At 37.5% G+C, this 21,564-nt stretch overlaps 1 protein-coding gene across 3 annotated transcripts in view; it reads left to right on the forward strand.

Annotated features, from left to right (window-relative positions):
- Positions 1-590: 590 nt before the first annotated feature.
- Positions 591-21,564, forward strand: part of LOC149933370 (POU domain, class 3, transcription factor 2-A-like) — a 64,341-nt gene continuing 43,367 nt past the window's right edge. For all 3 annotated transcript variants that reach the window (XM_090156268.1, XM_090156269.1, XM_090156270.1), the window contains exon 1: positions 591-4,033. In XM_090156268.1, the coding sequence (XP_090012394.1) occupies positions 976-2,340 (1,365 nt within the window). In that variant the 5' untranslated portion in view covers positions 591-975 and the 3' untranslated portion in view covers positions 2,341-4,033. The remainder of the gene's footprint in view (positions 4,034-21,564) is intronic.

Here is a 21,564-nt window from a genome sequence, read left to right on the forward strand (position 1 = left end):
GGGGGAGTCTGTCTCGCTGTTTCTCTGACCTTGTGTGTCGCGATACAGCGGCAGAGCGCGACTCAGGGCGCCTCGCGAGTAGCGGGCAGCCTGGAAAGAAAGAAAGAAAGAAAGAGAGAGAGAGAGAGAGAGAGAGAGAGAGAGAGAGAGAGAGAGAGAGAGAGAGAGAGAGAGAGAGAGAGAGAGAGAGAGAGGAACGTGCCGGGATGCCGTAGGTTTTTCGGCGCCGTAGTGTCGCATTCGGGGGCGCCGCAACCCCCGTTACCGAGCGCCGACGTCCAATGGAGTAGAGGATCGACTGACGCGAAAACCGGCGATCTCCTCCCCCGTCAGGCGGTGCTTAGTGACGCGGCCAGAAGCCAATGGGAAGCGATATGCGCGCTATCCAATGCGCACCAGCACCCCCTCGTGGTCGACGGCGAAGCTCTCGTAGTAATATCCGAAATAGGGGCTCGCCAAAAACGCGGGGAGGGAAAGGACGTTAGCAACCAGGGGGAGGGAGGGTTAGTGGTAGGGGGGGTGGGGAAACGTCACGCGCGTAAAGGACGGCTTCGAAGTCCGCTCACACACAGCTGATAGATCTTGGCGTGGCCGAGCGAAAACAGTCGAAGGAGAGAGCCTTCTCGCAAAGTGTCGATACGATTTTCCCCTTTTTTCCCAAAAGTTCCAAAAGCGACCCCTACGAGTTGGTTTTCTCCACCACCCCCGGCAGCCGCCTTTTCCCTCTTTCCCGACGGCTTTCGCGGCGAATTTTCCGCCGAGGAAGATAGGAACGACGTCGTAGAAAGCGAGAGAGAAGAGAGTTTCGCCAGAGCGAGCGATAGAGAGAGAGAAGAGTCGTTCAGCTTGGTCGTTTCGCCGGCGGAGAAGGAGCGTGGAACGGCGGCGTTTACGTCGACGGGGCGAAAGGGCGTTTTGCGTAGTCTGAGTCCTGCCCCCCTCAGCGTATATCCCCCTTTCAATGTCGGCGTCTTCATGGCTACGAGCACGTCCCTACCGTACGCGGCCACAAGCACGGTGTCTTCCCTGACGAGCGCACACGAGGACGACAGCAGCGGCATGCAGGTCGCCACCTCGCAGGCTGGTTACGCCCGCGAAGCTCCGGAGATTAAGTACATGCCGCCACAGCACCACCAGGGAGGCCACAACGGCCACGCGTTGGCCGCGGCAGCCGCGGCTGCCGCTGCGGCGGCGGCGGCGCCTCATCATCACCATCACCATCACCACCAGTGGGTGTCGGGCTTACCGCACCACGGCGACCCCGCCTGGCCGTCCAGCATGGCCCCTTCGAGCCTGCACGGCCAGGAGATGAAGCCTCATCAGCACTCGGCGGCTGAGCTGCACTCCTCGGCCGGCGGACCCTTGCATCACCGTCCTTCTCAGCACATGACGGCTTCCCACCCGTGGCACCCATCCTCCCTGGCCTCTTCCCACATGGGCATGGGCCCGCCGACAAACGGCACCTCGCCGCTGCAGCATCCGGCCTACGGGAGCATGAACGGCATGTTGTCACACGGGGGAGGGGCCGCGGGCCACCATCCCGCCATGAGAGAACTCAACCCGCACGAACAACATCATCACCATCTGGGCCACGACCCCACGCGCGACGCGGGCCACGGGGGCCGCAGCCTGGCCAGTCTGCAGGAGCAGAGGCACCACGCGGGGTCGGCGGGACCCGAAAGCGGAGAGGACGAGGCGCCCAGTTCGGACGATTTGGAACATTTCGCCAAGCAATTCAAGCAGAGGCGGATCAAACTGGGCTTCACGCAGGCGGACGTCGGGCTCGCCCTCGGAACGTTGTACGGGAACGTTTTCAGCCAGACGACCATCTGCCGATTCGAGGCGTTACAATTAAGTTTTAAAAACATGTGCAAACTGAAACCCTTGTTGGCCAAATGGCTCGAGGAAGCGGACAGTACGACGGGCTCGCCGACTAGCATCGACAAAATCGCCGCCCAGGGACGGAAGCGGAAAAAAAGGACCAGCATCGAGGTTTCCGTCAAGGGTGCCCTCGAAACCCATTTCCACAAGCAGCCAAAGCCCTCGGCTCAAGAAATCACCAGTTTAGCGGACAGTCTGCAACTAGAGAAAGAGGTTGTGCGCGTTTGGTTCTGCAATCGCCGGCAGAAAGAGAAGCGAATGACCCCTCCGGTAGGGCAGATGCCCGGGGGCCCCGGCAACGGGGACATGATGTTGGGACCCGACGGGAGCCTGGTGCACGGCGGCAGTCCGGGACAGATGCACGCCCACTCTCACAGCCCCCCTATGCTCCATTCTCCTCCGCCACCGCATACATCCTTGCCTTCGCATTCGGTGGGTCAATCGTTAACGGCCCATTGACCCTTAACCGCCTGGGAGCTACAGTGGTCCGACGACGGACTATGACACGTGGTACAATCCTTCGAAAATATTCGGGGTGAAGGCTTCTGGGCGGTGGGTGGCGCCACTATAGTAAACTAACCGAGAAATCGTTCCATAAAACATAATACGTAAAGGTAACATCTTCCTTTATATATTTTATTTTTCTCAAAAAAAGATCTCTCGGTTAAAAATACTTTCGCGTGGGGATAACTCTAAACGGAGTTTGGGGTGTCTTATCTTCCCGCGGGGGCTATCTCTCTTAGGCCTAGGTACGGCTCGGGCGCTCAATCGCCGGCGTTCCACATCACCCCTCCGGGTGCGGGGGAAATCCGTTTCGGCGTAAAAACGCGCCCATCCGAGGCGTACCCGGCTAAACCCCCCGCGGAAGGTAGGAAATAAACGAGAAAACCCAAACTCTCCCCGCTTTCGCGAGAAAAAATAGCCATCGTCAACCTGTCCCGAACCCCGAAGGAACCACTGTGACTCTCAGGTAGTTTCGTGTTGTTTGTTTCCGGACATACACAAAAAAAAAACGGAGAAAATGAAAACATTAAGCGAAAAAGCGGAGTTTTTTTAGCAGCCAACATTCTAGAACCCGCGCTCCTGTTTCGCGGGAGATCTCGCGCGCGCGTCGAAAAAGTTCACAACCAAAATAAAATCCGAAACGAAACGGACGATTTTGGAAAAAGGCGAGCAGTTAATATAATATAGTTTATAAATAAAATGGAGCTCTCGCACAAAAAAAAAGGTTTTTTTATTTGTTTCCAAAGGTGTATAAAAATTATTAAATTTCGCCATAATTCGTTCTATATATATATAAAAAAATATAATTTTTTCCGTTGAATCTGTAAATATAGGAGTAAAAGGTTTTTTCGACAAAAATCTTGTTTTTTAAAAAAGAGAGAAAGTTAAAGGGAGTGCCGAAATAATTAATCCTTAATAATGGAGACAGGAAACATAAAATGTGGATATGTATAGTAATAAATAAATCACAGTCCCTAATAAGTATTTAAATTCAGATTTCAAATGAATGTTTGGACCCGCAAACGATTTTATTTTTAAGTTATATCATTATATTTCGAATTCCGCCGTTATTCTAATTTCCAACGTTATCGGTTTTTTAATTTAGATTTAAACAAAAAAAACACCATCTGTTTACTAAAACGAAAAATACGTTAAATGTATTTAAACTTTTACGAAAAAAGTTTTGTTTTTTAAAAAGTTCAACGCGGCTACAACCCGACCAAAAACCCTAGTCACACTTTGGAAATAACTCTTAAAAAAATAATTCACCTCCTAAAATTGACAAAAGACAGTTAACGAAAAACCGACGGACAGTTTTACGCGCAGTACGGCAAAAATCTACATCATTCCGCGAAGAAGAACTTGGCTTCGAGTAAAATAATATAACGTAACGAGAACGCGCGACAGATAATTTCGAGCGACGCAAACGGCCTCGGCTTCGAGAGGCGGACGAAGCGACGCTGACAACAGGCCGCCGCCAGAACGACCGACTCCGAAACTGTTCGACCGACCGTTCGGCGGCCATTTCGCGGGCCGTCCCGCGTCGAAATTCCAAACATTGTAAGACCAACGCTACTTCACCGTGTTCCTCGTGCGTTCTACGGGTTTGAAGCCAAGACGGGGGTATATGCGACACAAACTAACCTGGGTATGTACTCATTACATTGACCATTTAATTCACGCGTAATTAGGCACTATTTCTATAACAATTGTTTTACGTTATTCAAAATAACCCTAAGGCCTAATTCGGACCGTACCGTTATGCGTATTCGTAATTTATCTATTTGAAAATTGCTTTAAATTTTAACGCGTCTTTCATTGGCAATTGATAACGAGTGGTCCGAAGATAGGTTTGAGGTTTCGAGATTTCAATAAGCCGTAAATATCTGATGCTAAGGTGGTTGATAATTTCGTCAGTGAAATATTATTAGACTGCGGTGGAGATAAAAAAATTCCAGTATAATTCAAAAAGCAATCTTTATTATTTGGTTGATGGGGCTAACCGCAGTTTATGCAAATGTTCTTATCAGATAATTATGGCTTCTTGATGTTAGATAGGCTTCTACGTCAATTTACTTGGTTTTCACTTGGTTTAACACTTCAAAAAGCGTTATAGACATTTTTCGCGCTACTAAAATTAATCAATCGTAAGTTTTCTTAAATTTTTGAATTTCAGTTTTACTTAAATGAGTGTATCGAAATTATGGTCAACGCATATACCCCCTTCGTAGAAGCGAATTAATTGTGCTAATACTATCGAAAGGTTTTGATTACATTTATTGTCAATTTATAAAAGGGTGATTCACCTACTGGTGCCATACTTAAAAAAGGTATCGTTTTTATAATTTATTGGTTTATTACGTACGTACAATTTAACCCAGAAAAAGCAGTTTTCAATTTTTAACTCGGGGATTTAAAAAAATGAAGCTTATTACCATCTCATTTTGTATTTATATCGCATGGGCTGTTACCGAAATTAAAATTTTTAATTGTTTACTAATTTCCTTTTATAATTTCGCCCATAATGAAAAAAGTGAAAAAAATTAAAATTGTACAGCTTAATTTGGTATAAAATTTTGTTCTCGGTTTAAAAACCAAAAACGATATTTAAAAAAAAACCAATCTCAATTATCTGTAAATGTTGAAGGTATGTGCGGATTTTGGAAGGAAAAACCAGTCTTGGTGTATGTTAAAATTTATAAATAGGACAAAAAAAGTTGTATATTATTGATAAAAAAGGACAATTAGTATCAGTCATTATTAAATGAATGAAAAATAAAAACAGTTTTTGTGATATAGAAATACTTAGATTCATATTTTTCACATATTCTCTCAATTTTGAATTAGAATAGTTAAATGTTTCGCAATTTAGTTAGCGCTGTATCCCTGACAATTTCAACTCGTATAAACAAGTCTTTTAATTTGTTACATATATTAGGCGGAAGAAAGATTTAGCTTCTTGACACATTTTTTTTAATTGGACTTTAGCCAGTCGGCTCGAATTTTAATTCCAATTTGAATTGCAAATAGCCAGAGCTGGCCATGACTTTCGACCGTGTTACCAAAGCTAAAAAGCTATTCTTGATAATTCGCCCCTAAATTCGAGAACTAATTGAAAAAAAAATTATTATAAATCGGATACGTTTTAATCGTTTTAAAGCCGTTCATCATTTTGTAACCGACGCGTTTGCGGTGAATATAAATCCAGTGTTACTTAAATAATACGAATTAGGTAAACAAAAAACCCACGCTTTTTTAATTAATTAATTATTCACCGCGATTTTAATTGTTGCTCATCAGTGGTTTAATGGGTGGTTATTAACGGGCATACTGGCCCTTATTTGTTCTATAGCAGCTTTAGTTCCTTTGCCAAGTAGACGGGCCGTTCCGTTCTAGGCCGTAACTTAGTTTCCGATATTTTACGGCCGGAAAAATCCGAAAAACCACCTTAGAACACCGGAGCGCTTAAACTAAAAAAAAACTCGCACATTTCTCTCCTGTTTTTTTTAAAGGCATATTTTTTTACACTTTCTCTGGAATAGAGTTTGATTTCACCTAGATTCGAGCCTCTCGGAACCTGACCCGTTTGGAAAAGGGGGGAGGGAGGGGGATTGCTACGGTGAAACAGAAGGCTTCTGGCAGTTCGCTGCTAAAAAAAAGCAAAAATTTCAGGGGGGAAACCAAGGGGGGGGGGCGAGGTAACCGCGCTAAAGAACCCAGATTTTTCAAGAACTTTAGGGAGAACGCAAGCCAGGCGCGTTAAGAAAAAAAAACCTGTATACAGGTAGAAACAAAAAAAAATACATGTTTGGCCTCCAAGTATTCTCTTTAAACAAAAAAAATCCTCTAGATTTTAACCAGCGTACGAAGCTTCTAAATTTTCTTCCTGGCGATAGAAAAATTAAATCCAACTATCGCGGAAAATCGTAACTTGGAGGTTTTCACGTTAAAAGTAATTCTCTCTCCGGTACGAAAACAGACTCCGTAGCGAGAGAACCGCTTGTGTCTGCGGGTATAAAGAGCGATTAGGCCTTGGCAAATTAGCAGTATTCGCCCCGTCTTTAGGCTTAGCGCTAGCGGTAATTTCGAGCGCGTAGGGTCGGTGGCAAAGGAAGCTCGAATCCCCGCCAAAGGAAGCGGACATCTCTCCAACGAAAAAACACGCAAAAGCCTAAGGGAAAACTGGGAGTCACTTTTTTTTCGTAGCCGGGAAAATGCTGGTTGAAAGACGCGAAAAATCTCTTAGGCCTAGCTAAGGTGGAGAGGCTATAATACCGAAGAAGTGGAGGGGTTCCAGCGCTTTGTACGGGGCTGCACTCGCTGAATGGGGAAAAGGTTATTGTCGATGGTAAAACGTTCCTCTTTCTAACCCAAGTTAAAGACGGGGGGCGGGGGAGGGGGGTAACGCTAACTGTTATATTTTCTTCTCTACTTTACGACGAAGAGTTTTAAAAACGAACAAAACCTCCAAAGGTTGAAATGTCGAAGGGCAACATGATTCAAACCCCGAATGAGAGGTTTTCTGGCCCACGACGGTCTCTCGCCCCTCCCCCCCCCCTTCCTCAAACTTTTACCTGCGAAGAGGAATGAAAAAAAAAAAGGCCCACGTGATAGGAGATAAGGCTAAAAACCACGAACATTTTCGCCAGGTAGGATAGACTTTTTACAAAATAAATCTGGATTTCTTAAATATCTCTTAAGAATGATGTAATCATTCGCATTCAAGCACGTTGTGATATGTTGCTATAAGGTTTCGCGACAAATTTGGATATTTGGTACTTGAGCAACTTGTGATAATTTGCTTTAAGGTTTTAGGGTAAATTTGGATATTTGGTACTTGAGCAACTTTTGATAATTTGCTTTAAGGTTTCAGGATAAATTTGGATATTTGGTACTTGAGCAACTTATATATTGCTAAAAGGTTTCGCGACAAATTTGGACATTTGGTACTTGAGCAACTTGTGAATTTTAGCTAAAAGGTTTCGCGACAAATTGGGACATTTGATACTTGATCAACTTGTGATTTTTAGCTAAAAGGTTTCGCGACAAATTGGACATTTGGTACTTGAGCAGCTTGTCATATTTTTCTATAAGATTTTACTATAAATTTGGTTATTTGGTTCTTGAGCAAATAGAGTAATATCGGCGTGACGTATGTCGACGTGACCCATGTTTTTTTTCTATAGATAAAAACTGCCCTCAAAATGGCGGCCATAGCCCAAAACTACAGAGTGATACTTTTCTATTGAGGTTGTGTAGTTTGGATAATTGGCTATTAGATTCCGCGATAAACTGAGACATTTGATAGTTGAGGAGCTTGTGATATTTAGCTTGAAAATTTTGCGATAATGTTTCGCGATAAATTTAAACATTTGGTACTCGAGAAAATTGCGATATTTAGCTTGGATATTTGGCTATAAGGTTTCGCTGAACATTTGGTATTTGAGCAAATGGTGATATTTAGCTTGGATATTTTGCTATATGGTTTCAGGATAAATTTGGATATTTGGTACTATAGCAACTAGTGATATTTAACTTCAACATTTTGCTATATAAGGTTTAAAGAGGAATTTTGACATCTGGTTCTTGAACAAATTAAGGTTGTTTAGCTTGTATAATTGGCTATTAGATTTAAAAAGAAATTTTGACATTTGGTACTTAAGCAACTCGTGATATTTAGCTTGGACATTTTGCTATTAGTTTTAACGAACAAATTTGGACATTTGGCACTAGAGCAAATGGTGACATTACCTTGGTCTTTTTGCTGTAAGGTTTCAGGAGCTATTTGTACACTTAGTTTGCACATTTTGCTATAAGAACCAACTTGTAAGTGTTGCCATCTGAATAAGATTTCACGAGATAGTTGGACATTTGGTACTTAAGCAAATCATGTTTTCAAATTCAACAGCTAATTTATTCGTGTAACTGCAGCTTCGAGTCATATCATTAATTAATAAACTTAAAATTAACGAGACTATTTTACATACTGTACGTGAAAGTTTAATATACACACTGAAAACCTAAGCACTATAATTTAGAAAATTTGTCAAATTTGGATTTTGGATTTCGTGTAAATATAAATAAAAAAGTTTAATGTTTCAAAGAAGAACCATAAATTATATACTAGACACTTTCTAATGTGAAAGTCAGTTGTTTAAAAACTATAATATTTTTCCTTGTTGGAATTAGCGAAGAGGGTATTTCGTGTCAAGCCAGGCGGAACTTCATTTAGGTTTTTGAAGAGTTCATCGGAGAGGGTCTGAAGGGGTCCTCCGCGATATTTCCGAATTACAGAATTGAGACCGCCGGCTTTCTTTCTCGTGACCCTACATTATAGACTTTTCGGAGGGGGGATTATTAAGTACCGATACTTTTAACCCCCCAAGATTAAAGCTTGAAAAATCAGATATTAAACTCACTCTTAAAGGTATAACATTTCGTTATTTTTCCTTAACATTTTTTATAGCTAATTTTTAATACGAACAATTATCGAAACATTTTTTTTTCTAAAATCTTTTTAAGTTGTGTTTTTTTTTGTAGTATTGGAATTAAAGTTTCTAGAAAATTGGCGCGCTTTAGGCTTAAAACTAATTACGTACCGGTATTTTTTTTCTCTCCTCGAAAAGGGACAAATATTCTATATTGCGAAATGTTCGATTTCCTGTTTCAAGCTTGTTGTGACCTCGGATGCCGGATCGCGATAACCACCAAATTGGCCTTTATTACGTTATACCTCTTATATATATTTTTTTCTTTCGGTAAATTCTATTTTCGAGACGTGTTAGAACCTCTTTTGAGGGTCATTTTTACCCGCTTTATTTTTCGGTTAATAGGAATTGAAAGGCAATTTTACGTACGTGAAATATTTTATCCACCTCGAAATTACCGCTTAACTACAAAAGTTAAATTTTTAACGTTTTCCTCAAATTACGAATTAATAAAAAAATAGCGATTAAATTAAGGAACTTATAAGTAATTATACGCATTTGGAATTGATAAATCTAATAGATATTATTGCGCTATGTTGTAATTTCATTTATTCAATTTTACGTGTTATCATAAGTTAATAATTATTTCTCGGTTTCGTCCTAGCGTCTTAAACTTAAATTTTTCTACGTCACCCTGACTATTTATATATTAAAATTTCGAATAGTAACTGACACACTTACGGAACGTAATGATGAACTTATGATATTGTTATAAGACTTCTTCCTGAATATATTACGTATTTTAATTCAATTTACTACGCGTATATAGTTACATAAATATATAATTAAAAACTAATTTTGCACGGCTCCGATATAATTCCATTAGAGTAACCTTTACAATTCCACATCAATTACTTCAGTGGCGACATTTACGGCGGTAATTCATAACTGTATTTCCACTCCTCCACAGGCGGAATTAACATTATAATTAGTGACTTTTTGAAATTCAAAGCCGTGACACTCAGCTGCCACCGTTATAACGGGCAATTAGGCGGACTTTACTTCGAGCCGTTACCTTTTAGTTGGTTGTCAGGTGAGGGCCGTTCAATTTAGAAACGCTTAAATTTTGTTTACCAAATGGTAGCTTATGAAAAAACGAAACTTTTATGGTTTTACTGTTTATAAATATAATCGGTCGAGTTAATATTTCGATCCGTCACTCAAGTTCTTATTTAACTCTTTTCCAAACAGAACCCTCTAGACTGGCTATTGTGTTTGCGTATTTGGGAGGAGTTGCAAAAGGTGGAATTTGGCGAGTGTGTTTCGTATTACGATTCCGTGCTCCGATAAGGCGGGACATTTCCATAATTTATTTTCGCTTCTTTTTTATAACCTTTCTCTTCCTAGCTCGCTCATTCTATGTTAGTAATCGTTACAAGATCAAGCGTGACATTCAAACCCTCGTTATAGTCTTTTAAAATGCTCCGATTTTTTTAAAATTTACTAGTGAAGGAAGTCTATAGATTAATGAACTTGGGTTTAAATATGGATTTGCTAGTTAATTTTATTCATAATCCTTACACAAGTATTATGTTCTATAAAGTCAAACGTTTTTCATATTCAATCAGGGCTCCCACCAGGTCCCTATAATACCTGAAGTCCCTATTTTTCTTCTATGTCCCTAATCTACCCTTAAATCGAGGTTTGGTCCCTAATCTAAAGTACCCTATTTTCATGTAATCCAGGGAATCCAACATAAATCTTAAAATATATTTATAAATCTGATCAATGACAGTTTACAAAATAATCAATGCTGAGGTTTAATGATGGAATTCTTCGAACATAGTACACAAGGTGGCGCCACAAACTAGGAAACATAATTAAATCCTAGGACCGAGTTTTGGAATTAAGTTGCAATAATTGTAGCCTATTTTGGTCGCGAAAAGTCCTTTTTTTCCCTAATTTAATTCCAGGTTTTGGTGTACTATAAATATTAATATAGTAAAATTTTTAGGATTTCTAATGTCCCTAGAAAAATTATCCAAATTTATAAACATTTTATAGAAATTTTTATACAGAATTCGGATTACATCTCAATAAAATTTCTATAGAAATGTAAGGGCTTGTAAGTCTACGTTTCTACTCTATATAAAATTCCTATAGAGGTGAATAGAAAGTAATATTTTTCTATAACCTATATAGGCTCCATATGAAAATCAATAAAATTTATAAACTTTTAAATGGCTATAGAAAGAGACCTAAATTTCTATAGAATATTTTAGAAATTTTCCATACTTAAAATTCTATAGAATTTCTATAGATGATTTAATATAAAAAGCCTTTCAACAAACGGATGAAAATCGGCTTTCAAGTATGGCCTTTTTCAGCTCGATCTTTAAGCGAAGTAATTTATTGTTTGAATTTAATTAAAAACCAATTTAATTCAAGGTAGGACATTACTAAAAACATTATAATTCAGAGGTGGTAACTGGAATCACTTAGGCAACTTTTATAATTTACAATTGGGAAATCTCAATAAAATCATACTCCGCCAAAAATTTAAATAATTTTTACATTTTAGAGGATTTTTGTCATCACACGCGGTTCATTATCGCGTAGATGGGCGGTGTATCGAAAATTATTTCAACTCAACAAAAAATAAATCATTAAAATAATTAAATGCTATAATTTAAACGTGATTAGCGGGTTCCACTCCCCCATAGGTACTCCGCTAAATGCTTTTTTTATTTTTCGCTGTCAAAGTAGGCAAGCTTTCTTTCAGCATTTTAAGTTTCATCCATATGCTTCAATAGCTTTATAATAGTAATCAAAGTGAACATTAAACCCCGCCTTCGGGGGTATATTGCTGAAAAAAAGAGGGTTACGGGTTCTTGGGCAGAGAGGATTTTTTTAACGCGAACTGGGTCCGTGAGGATGTCACACGAGCGTCGTTTAAGCGGGAGCAATGGGCCGTACCTTCAGAGCTACTTAGGCCCGCCGCGCACGACATCCTATATATACCTACAATAATAACAATGAATCGGAAATTATAGAAGGATGGCCTTGAGAATTTCACCAAAAATATCAAAAATGGCGGCCGTTACCAGAAAAAAATGAAAACCTCGATAAAGAAACCTTAAAACCACGTCGCTTATCTCTTACGACCCGAAAGACGATCCGATGGTGTTCATTTTCTACCGCCTTCAACTTTTATAAGGAGATTCTCTGAATATATTATAACGAGAAGGACGACTATAGGATTTATCAGACAGTCGAAGTTTTCTGAAACTGAATCTCTTCCGCTTGCCGATAAGCGATTTTGGACTAGGCCGACTTTTCGAGACTTAACGTAACATTGTTGGGGATTTTTTTATTTCTGATCGGGAGTTTTAAAACCGGTGCTATACGCGATTCAATCGAGCAAATCCGGGCTCTGAAAATAAATTTATCTAAAAATTAAAATCTGGGGTGAGAAATTAGCATAGCCAAGGGTGACGGATTTAATTGGATGATTTTAGTGAAATCGATCCTCGGGGAATCCAAGGTTAGAAAAAGATTTTAATTTAAAGGAATTGATTTGGGGCTTTTTTTCGTGTATTTTTTTGGTGTTAATTTGGTAAATTAGGAAACTAAACCACATATCGCGTTTAGGTATTTTCAATTCTGTTATTTTTTCGTATTTAAATTTAAGTATTATAATCATGGGTAAAAATTTTATTGTATTGGCTCCATGCATTTCATACTATGAAATTCATAATTTCTCGAGATAATTAATTTTGATGCTGTTTTTCCCTTGTCTAATTGTTAACATACACTAAAATTTAACGTTGCTTGAAGACTTAGGCTTAAAGTGGTGCCTTGGGTATTAGCCTAGCTGATTATTATTATTATTAATATTAATAATAATTTTGCACATTTTAATAAATTTATTATTGAAGTACATTATTTGACTCAAATCGATGATGGTTTAAATTGGCTTCTATATCCGATTTCATTCAGAATGAACTGTTATACTCTTGTGTTATCTCTTAAGGTCTATAGATTCTATAGAAATTTTGATAATTTTTTATAGTATTCAGATTACAATTCTATAGAAATTTTGATAGAGAACGTTCATAATTTTTACATAACTGTAGATAAGGCTTTAAAAATATCCCCTTATTTTACAAAATTATATTAAGTAGAATTTTTCGGTGCTGATAAATAGTCATCACACTATAGACCAGGGGTCGGTAAGAATTCTATCAATAACTTAATTTCTGGAAACGATAAGAAAGTTACTAATCTCGCGAGATTTCTGACAAAATTGACGAGCTTCGCAGGGTGATCAGACCTATATTTTATAATTTTTACTACATTTTCAACTATTTATAATTACACTACTTTCTTATTTTTCCTCTTTTGATATCAAAATCTACGAAGTTAGAAAGAATTTTGTAAATATTTGAAATTTTCACTCGCTCAATCAATTATTACACTAAATTCCACCATAAAACGATGGATTTTCACTTATAATGTATAATTCCCTGTAATTTTATTGGAATTTATCCTCTATTTTCCTTCATTTGGAAAAACAATCCCTCCTATGCAATCCTATAAATCGACTGCAAACTATTTTTCCTATAAGATTTTTCCTTGTTGTATATGGTCACCTTGGCTTCGTAATATTCTTTTTCTCCTTTAGAAAAAATTGTTTTTGTGTTTTTCTCAGTTTTAATTTCATTTTCGTTTCCAGTTATACGTTTTTTTTGCGCGAAATAGTTTGAATTAAATATTTTAGTTCGGCACGAAAAGGAGATAAATCGTGTCAGTGTCAAGCGCAAAAGAGCCCGCTTCCACAGAGGGGGCCACCTTTCATATACACTATTTTCTTCTGCGTGGCACGAGAGATAGATACTAGTTGTGGGTTACTCTGATCTTCGGCAAAGAGAGAGACGGTTCGAGAGAGAAAAATAAAAACAGACCAGGTAGCTGATATTGAATACAGAGTGCTGCTTAGTTATCGGTCGTTGTGTGGTGTAAGGCGACGATATGAACGGGAACATATTTTTTGTAGAGTAATTTCAGTTTTTAGGTTGGATAAGTAAAGTTTTAATTTAAATGTTTTAGATCAATATAATTTTTTAGTTTTATTAATTTTCTAGTCTTATAATTAAATGGTTTAATTTAAATATTTACTGTGATAAAACTGACGTTTTAAATAGTTAGTCTGGCAGTTGACAATTTAGTAACTTGTCGAGGCTGGAAGTTGACAATTTAGTAACTTGTCGAGGCTGGAAGTTGACAACTTAGTAACTTATCGAGCCTGACAGTTGACAACTTGGTAAATTATCGAGCCTGGCAGTTGACAACTTGGTAAATTATCGAGCCTGGCAGTTGACAACTTGGTAAATTATCGAGCCTGGCAGTTGACAGTGTAACTCATTATAGTCTTAACCTGACAGTTGACAGTGTATCGCATTACCGAGTATGAGCCTGACATTTGACAGTTGAGTAAATTATCGAGCATGAGCCTAGCATTTGACAGTTTAGTAAATTATCGAGCATGAGCCTAGCATTTGACAGTTTAGTAAATTATCGAACTTGACACTCGATACGCAGAAGTACGGAATGGTAGTACAAGGCAAGCACCCTGTACATAAGTGAGCCGCGCATTCGATTCAAAAACGTTTTTGCGAAAAGAGGCTCGCTTTAAACTCCTATAGAAAAGTCTATATAGTTGCAGCCCGCGGTACGTATAAACGCCTATTTATTACATAAAAGGACCCCCAAAAAATGATCTTTTTGTGTCTCTAATAGAAGGCGAGTAAACGGCCCCCTCGCCGGGAGACCCTTGTGTTTATTCTGGAACCGCCGCCAGTTGAAAAGAATACAAAAGAAATATTTTGCCACTGAGACAGACGATCAACTAGAGTTCAATCAATCTTGATGCCATGCTGGTGTGTTTATATCTATATAATCATTTTCACAGAATTCCAACCGCTAGTAAAATAAGGCTTTTGCTGAATTTTGACTTGAAAACTCATTTTTTTAAACATAAATTAACCCCAAAATGTGTTCGCCGCCATTTTGAACTTACGATGACTTGATTTCATGGTTATTTGTAGTATTGTTAATTTTGCGGAAAAATGAAATGCGGAAAAATTTCCAGAAATTTTCCGCAAATTGGAAAAATAAAAAATTGAAACAAATTACTTTTTAGGGTTTTAAATGTTTTTATCGATATAAACGTCTAATATCAGTACACATACTACAAAACATTAAAAGTGTTACATTGGTAATCAGTTTTACTAGAGGTTTTACTTTTAGATTCGAAAAAATGAGGCGAAAAAGCCGCTTTATTTAAATTTGCAAACAATATTAGACTAATCATGGAATGAAACCTTTTTTTATTTTTTTCGGAAAAATGCGGAAAATTTTCCGGAAAAAGGCCTCGGTCATTTTCCCGAAAATTTTCCGAGCGGGAAATTTTCCGACTTACAACATTAGTTATTTGTTAGTAAGCAATAAAGTCGCTAGATGACTTGGGCCTAGGGTGGTGCCTTGGGCCTAGCTGATTATTAGTATTATTTTTATTATTATTGTTATTAATATTAAAATTATAAAAAATCACAATTTACTTCTTTGATTTGTTATTTACTAAATCGTCAGAAGATAATGTTTTTGTATTTAGCTATAATGTAGCGTACGTGAAGAGGGTATATTTTCAAAATTTAACTATTTTAAAAGGAATATTATTTACACAATCAGTGAAATACCATTATTTCACTGGTTTTTTTTAATTTAAATTCGAAGTCTTATCGTATTTGAAATCTAATCAAAAGGAGGAAAACATTCTGGCTGAAGCCTGTAGGTTTATTGTAGGTTCTGTTCTTGGCGATTGATACTGCTAGGTAACTTTTTCACAATACTTGTAATCAGATCGAGAAGTAATCGTGAACACTTCATTTGCTTATTTTAGAATATTTATCTTTGATTTATCTAATTTTTTCTGGGTTTTAAGTAATTTCTAAGTTTTGTGATTAAATAGTTTTTTTTTGTGATTTATCTCATTTTTGTTGTTTCATATATTTTTTGAGTCATGACATTTTGTGATTTCGTAAATTTTCTTGGGTTTTTTAACATTTTGCGATTTCATAAATTTTCTTCTGATTTATAACATTTTGCGATTTCCAATAACTTCTCAATTCTTTCAGATTTCCAATTATATCTCACTGATTTTCAGCTATTTCAGTAGGAATTTGTACACCTGGTCATTCGGTGTTTAAAGAACCGTTCATCGACGTAACTCTACCATCATGTAGAAACTTCCAACTTTCTGTAATATCGGTTGCCAATTATACCGTCTACTTATTTATCCGCGCTTAACACACCCTTATACTGGCAGCGCGTTCAATTAACTATAACGGTATTATTATAACAGCAATTGTATTTGGAAATAAAATAATAGATATATTCTACTGTTAATGGTTCAAATAGACGAACCCGAACCCTCATTGTAATGTTAAAGGCACATCACTGCGGGCTGCGTGTTACAAAATTCAATGTCCGAAACGTTGAACGTTTCCCATATATATATATATATATACACCATTCAACAATCGCTTGGTAAAACCGTACTTTTGATGCGCATCTCCAATATCTCTTTAAAAGGATACCCACCCTACATCATTTTAAACGTCTGTTATTACGTTTATTTTCCCCCCAAAGTTAGGAGAGAAAAAAATCTAGCAAAGACTCGTCTGGGCTATATCATGTTATTTGCCATCCGCCCAGTACTTCAAAATGGCAGCGCGAATATGGTAGATATACGTAGAATCAGCGTCGATCAGTTCTGGCTTAAAGGCAAGCTCTAATTTTCTTCCCTGCCAATACGTCTTAGCAGCCGAAAACTATAATGTTAGGCTGCGCGACACGTATGAAAAGAACTAGAAAAAACCCGTAGAAAGTTTTAAGGTTTTTTTTTACCGCCCTTTAGGTATTCTGCAGTCAAAAATGTTTCAGCGGTATTATTTTCACCGAAAACGGTAACAAAATGTAGCCCTCCCCTCCTTAGGGGTGTTATCTAAAGTGTCTTCCTGGACAAAGCGGTTTGCTTTTATTATTATAGGTAACGTGCCAATTTTTCCACATAATTTCGTGTCTGAGCATTTGGTTAGCTAGTTATTATTCAATTTAAATAACAAGGCTATTTTTCCCAAATCGTAACATTGACAATTCCGCGGCTTGTGTTGAATTTTATACCGTGTCAGTTGTCAGCTCGAGCAAAACTAAACGATGGAAGGTACACGCTGCACTGTAATAACTTGAAGATTAAAAGACTTAGTGACTTTATATATTTATAATTTATGCACTAATTGAAGGCGGTAATCTATGCGCGTTTTTTGAAGTGAGAGCGAAAGTAACCTTTAACGGCTTGTTTTGCGGTTGTGCCAATCTCGAGAGATTGTAAATACCGTCAAGCGGTTTTGAAGGCTATTTCGACGCGACTTTTTAAGATTTGATGCCTTCCAATAGCTGCCGTTACTCGTAATCTATTTGTGGAAAACGTGAATGTTAACCTAATTTACAATCGCTTGTTGAAAGGAATTAAATTAGCTTTTTTATTGCCTTTCACTTTCTCGATAATCGTAAGTGTTATCAAATAATATATTCATGGATACGCGATAATTTTTTACGTGGAATTTTTATGGATAGTGTAATGGTACTGTCATAGAAACCCACGTTTTCGATGGATTAGACTGATTTTGTGTACATGTGTGGTTTTTGCAGATGGTCACCCGTAATCCGATTGAAAAATTATATAAATTTCTATAGTATATTTAGAAATTTAGGATATTTTCTACTGACATTTAAAAAGCAAATTGTGAATTTTTTATATACTACAGAATTGTAATCGTAATCCTGTAGCAAAGTTCCCATATTTTTAATTGAATCTCTAGACATTTTTGGTGATTTTTCTGTATACATTAAAAAAAAACTAGAATCCTTTCTTTAGAAAAGTTTCTATATAATCTTTAGTTTGGTAATTTTTCTAAGGATATTGAAAAACTAGTCCTATTTCTATAGGAATATAAGCTAAATTTAATTGGAATCCTATAGAAAAATTACAGATTTTATAGAATCTCTAGAAATTAAGAAATTTTTGTATAGAAATTTAAAAAAAAATGAATTTTAAGGCTTTTTTATAAAACAAAATAGCGCACTCTATAAGCTTAGACATTCAATAGACTTTTATAAGTGTTTCTAAAAAGTTTAAGATCTTCACTCAGATCTATTTGATCCGAGTTTCGCGTCTTTTTGTTTGCTCGAAGACCTATCGGTACGAGCTATTTGTAAGTTTTTAATGTTCTTCAAATTTGTTTAGGGTTTAGCTTTTTTATCCCTTTTCATAATGGACTAATCTACTTATTCGCTAATTTTTTCATCCTTTGCATTGCAGTCCATAGGTGGTTTTTAACTAAGCTAAAATTTGCCAGGAGAGTTTTAGAGATAGTTAATGGAACTGTTCCAAAATTAGAAAACGTAAATTGAGTCCATCAAATGGTAAACGAAACATTGGCGCTAATTGGGTTTATTCTTTAAACCCAGACACACGGGGTGCTACCTCCGTCTTAGTGAAGGCTCGGAGACCATTAAAAACCCCAAGAATTATTAGTTTCGCTCCCCCCACCCCCTGGCAGATAACTTACGAGCCCCTTGACGAGGTAATAACCCAGGTATCAGCAAAGCCAAAAAAGTCTGCAGGGGGGGGGCAACGACTCCCGTTCCCCGCGACCGGCACCGCGCGCGCGCGCGCACTAAGCACCTCCGAGACCCTTAATAGGGTTCGAAGCCGTCGATCAGCTGGGCTTTTCTGACTTCCCATCTGCTATTAGCGAGCCCGCAACTGTCTTCCGGAACCTGATGATCCTACTATCACGTTGAAGAAAATTTAGACACGGAAATTGCAAGTAGTAACTGGTCTTGGACCATTCCGATGGATTCTACCTTTTTCATCCCTTACAAACGTTATGTAAACCTATAAATAGTTTTCAAAAATTATTTTAAGCAGCCGACACTTTCCTCACCAGCATTTTCTATAAATATTGATAGAACTCTCAAATTGAAATCCTATCGAAAAATTATCCCAATTTCTATAGAAATTTGTGTAGATTTTCTGTTGACATTGAAAAACCTCAGAAATCTAGTTGTTTTCTATAAAAATATTTATAAAGCACTCTATAGAACACAATGAACGTTAGACTTCTATAGACTTTTTATAAGGGTACATTTTGAGGTCATTTTTAAATTGTATTGGGCATATGAAATTCCTAGCCTTTCTCTTCAGTACAGTACAATTAAAATGGGCATAGAGTAGGTTATTCTATTTATTAATAAAAGCGGTATATACTAAATCTAAAAATAGTCTGCTAACACGAGTTACGACATTTTCCAGTAATGGCAGAAACTTTAATAAAGGGATCCCTTATAAATGTAAAACCACTAGTGTATTGATAAACGACAATCACCAATAAGAAAACAGGCTGATTTGGTTCGAGCATTAGCGTGATTGGGAGTATAATTTTAACAATTGTCTCATTCTTCTTAAGTTGAAATGAATACATTATTAGTAGAATTTTATTCTTTAAATAGTTGTTCCAATAGTCACTTCAATCTGAGCTCTACCCCTACTAGATTCGCCTGGCTAGTCAAAGAAGCGAATTGGAATACATGGTCAAATGAAACCAAGTCAACAAGGATCGAAGGTTAACGCTTAAGTCTATCAGCGTATTAAAATTAACGTTATAAATTTCTTAAATGGTTATATTGAAATGCCTATTCAATACGATTAATAGTAAAACATCGGTTATGTAATAATTATTATCAGTTAAGGAAGCCAATTATCGGTGACCGGGTTAAAGCATAAGCTGGGATCGAACCCGGGTCCTCTTGCTGCGAGGTGAGAGTACCAACCAACTTACTACTAATCATCAAAAATGTATTTTATTCTTACCAAGAATATTGCGTTTTCCAACAACTAATAGCGTCTTTCTAGCCTTTACGCGAACAGTTTTTAAACGTTGTCTTTCTCTTAAATTTAAATTGAACCGCGAAATATCTCAGCAGCTGTCAATTTGTATAGCCCAGTAATTTTCTATTTAAATCTCTTTACCTTCTATAAAATCTGATGTTTATGAAAAATAAATTAAAGCTAATTTATCGAATGTCATCAAGCATTTTTTACTGTCATTTATAATCTCTAAATTTGAACAAAAAATGCGTTTAATATTACGTTTGTTTCCTCTTTAAGAAATTTAATAATCCCGGATAAATTTCGTAAGAGATAAAATATTCAACTGCGAAATTAAGATGGATCATTTTCGTCGCGTTGTCTGATATCGTAATTGAATACTAAACTAACGATATAGCGTTAGTGGAATAATAAAACGGTTAACTTTTATTATTATTATTACGCCTAATGAAACCGTCAAGATTTGTGTTAACAGTTTAGTAACGTGGTGCTAGTAACTAAAACGCTAACTCGATATGAATTATGCATGAACTATTCCTTTTTCCATATTGCGCCGTGTTTATATTCGCGTACAAAAGAAGGCGTGTGATATTGGAAGTCAATGTAATTATTATGTGTTGGGTTTATAATAAAACAACGCCTCTTAATTTTTCCGAAATAAGGAAATTATCGGTTTGTTTAAGGGCTGGTCAAGCAAATTATATCTGGAATAAAATAAATCAGACTGTTTCTAAATAAAACGCTGAACGATAAACTTAATTTGCATATTTAAACACGAGCAAGTCATCACGCGATTCCACACTTACGACAAATTTGGGCCATTTTTCTCCATTTTATCTCTATGAAAAGTTCGATCATTGTGGAAACTATAACTACAAACTTAGCAAACATCAACCTGTAAGTTACTGTTTGGTTTGTTTTATCGATAGTATTCACCTTAAAACCATTCCAGAAAAAATTAATTATTACAATAGGTCTACCAAAATTAAATGTTTCGTTGCCGAGAATACAGTTATTTTTTCAAATAATTTTTACTCCGAATAGAATTGGAGTAAAATGACTACAATAGGTACTCAATAGCAGCGGTTCCCATTTTTTTTGTTGCTATGGAACCCTAAATTATTCACCTAATTCTGGCGGAACCCCAACTAATTGTTTTTACTTATCTTAAAAAACTCTTGACACAAACAAAGATGGCAGCGCTGCGAATTCTCGGAACCCCTGTGACCTTTCCACGGAACCCCAGGGTTCGGTGGAACACCTTTTGGGAACCGCTGCTCTAAACAGAACAGAAACCTCAGCACAGTCCAAGAGTAAGCGTTTAAGATGCCAGTTCACTAACACCACTGGATCATTATAAAAATATTAAGACCATTTAGCAAATCCCAACGGAAGTATTTCTAATTCCCTTTGATTTTAATTATCAGTACCTCTCAACGGCTCAGGGGGGTGGCACCGGAATGGGGGGTGGTTGAAGATTCTTTCACTCGGAAAGAATGGCAGGTAACCCCCGGATAGGTGGAAACTAAACACCCCTTAGTTGTCAAACGACGGAGGAAGTAATAATGTCAGAAGTGTATTATTGAAGGAAGTATGCATCGACCTTTAACTGCTATTAGATGGTAAAGCGCAGGCTACTGCTGATTTTTAGACGTTAATTATAGTTATTTTTAGAGGCCTTTTTTTCTGGAAAATTTTCAGTATTTTTAGTCTAATATTTTTTGCAAATTTAAATAA

This window comes from Leiobunum rupestre, chromosome 8 (genome assembly GCF_980474605.1).
Source record: "Leiobunum rupestre chromosome 8, qqLeiRupe1.1.hap1, whole genome shotgun sequence".
NCBI lineage: Eukaryota > Metazoa > Arthropoda > Arachnida > Opiliones > Sclerosomatidae > Leiobunum > Leiobunum rupestre.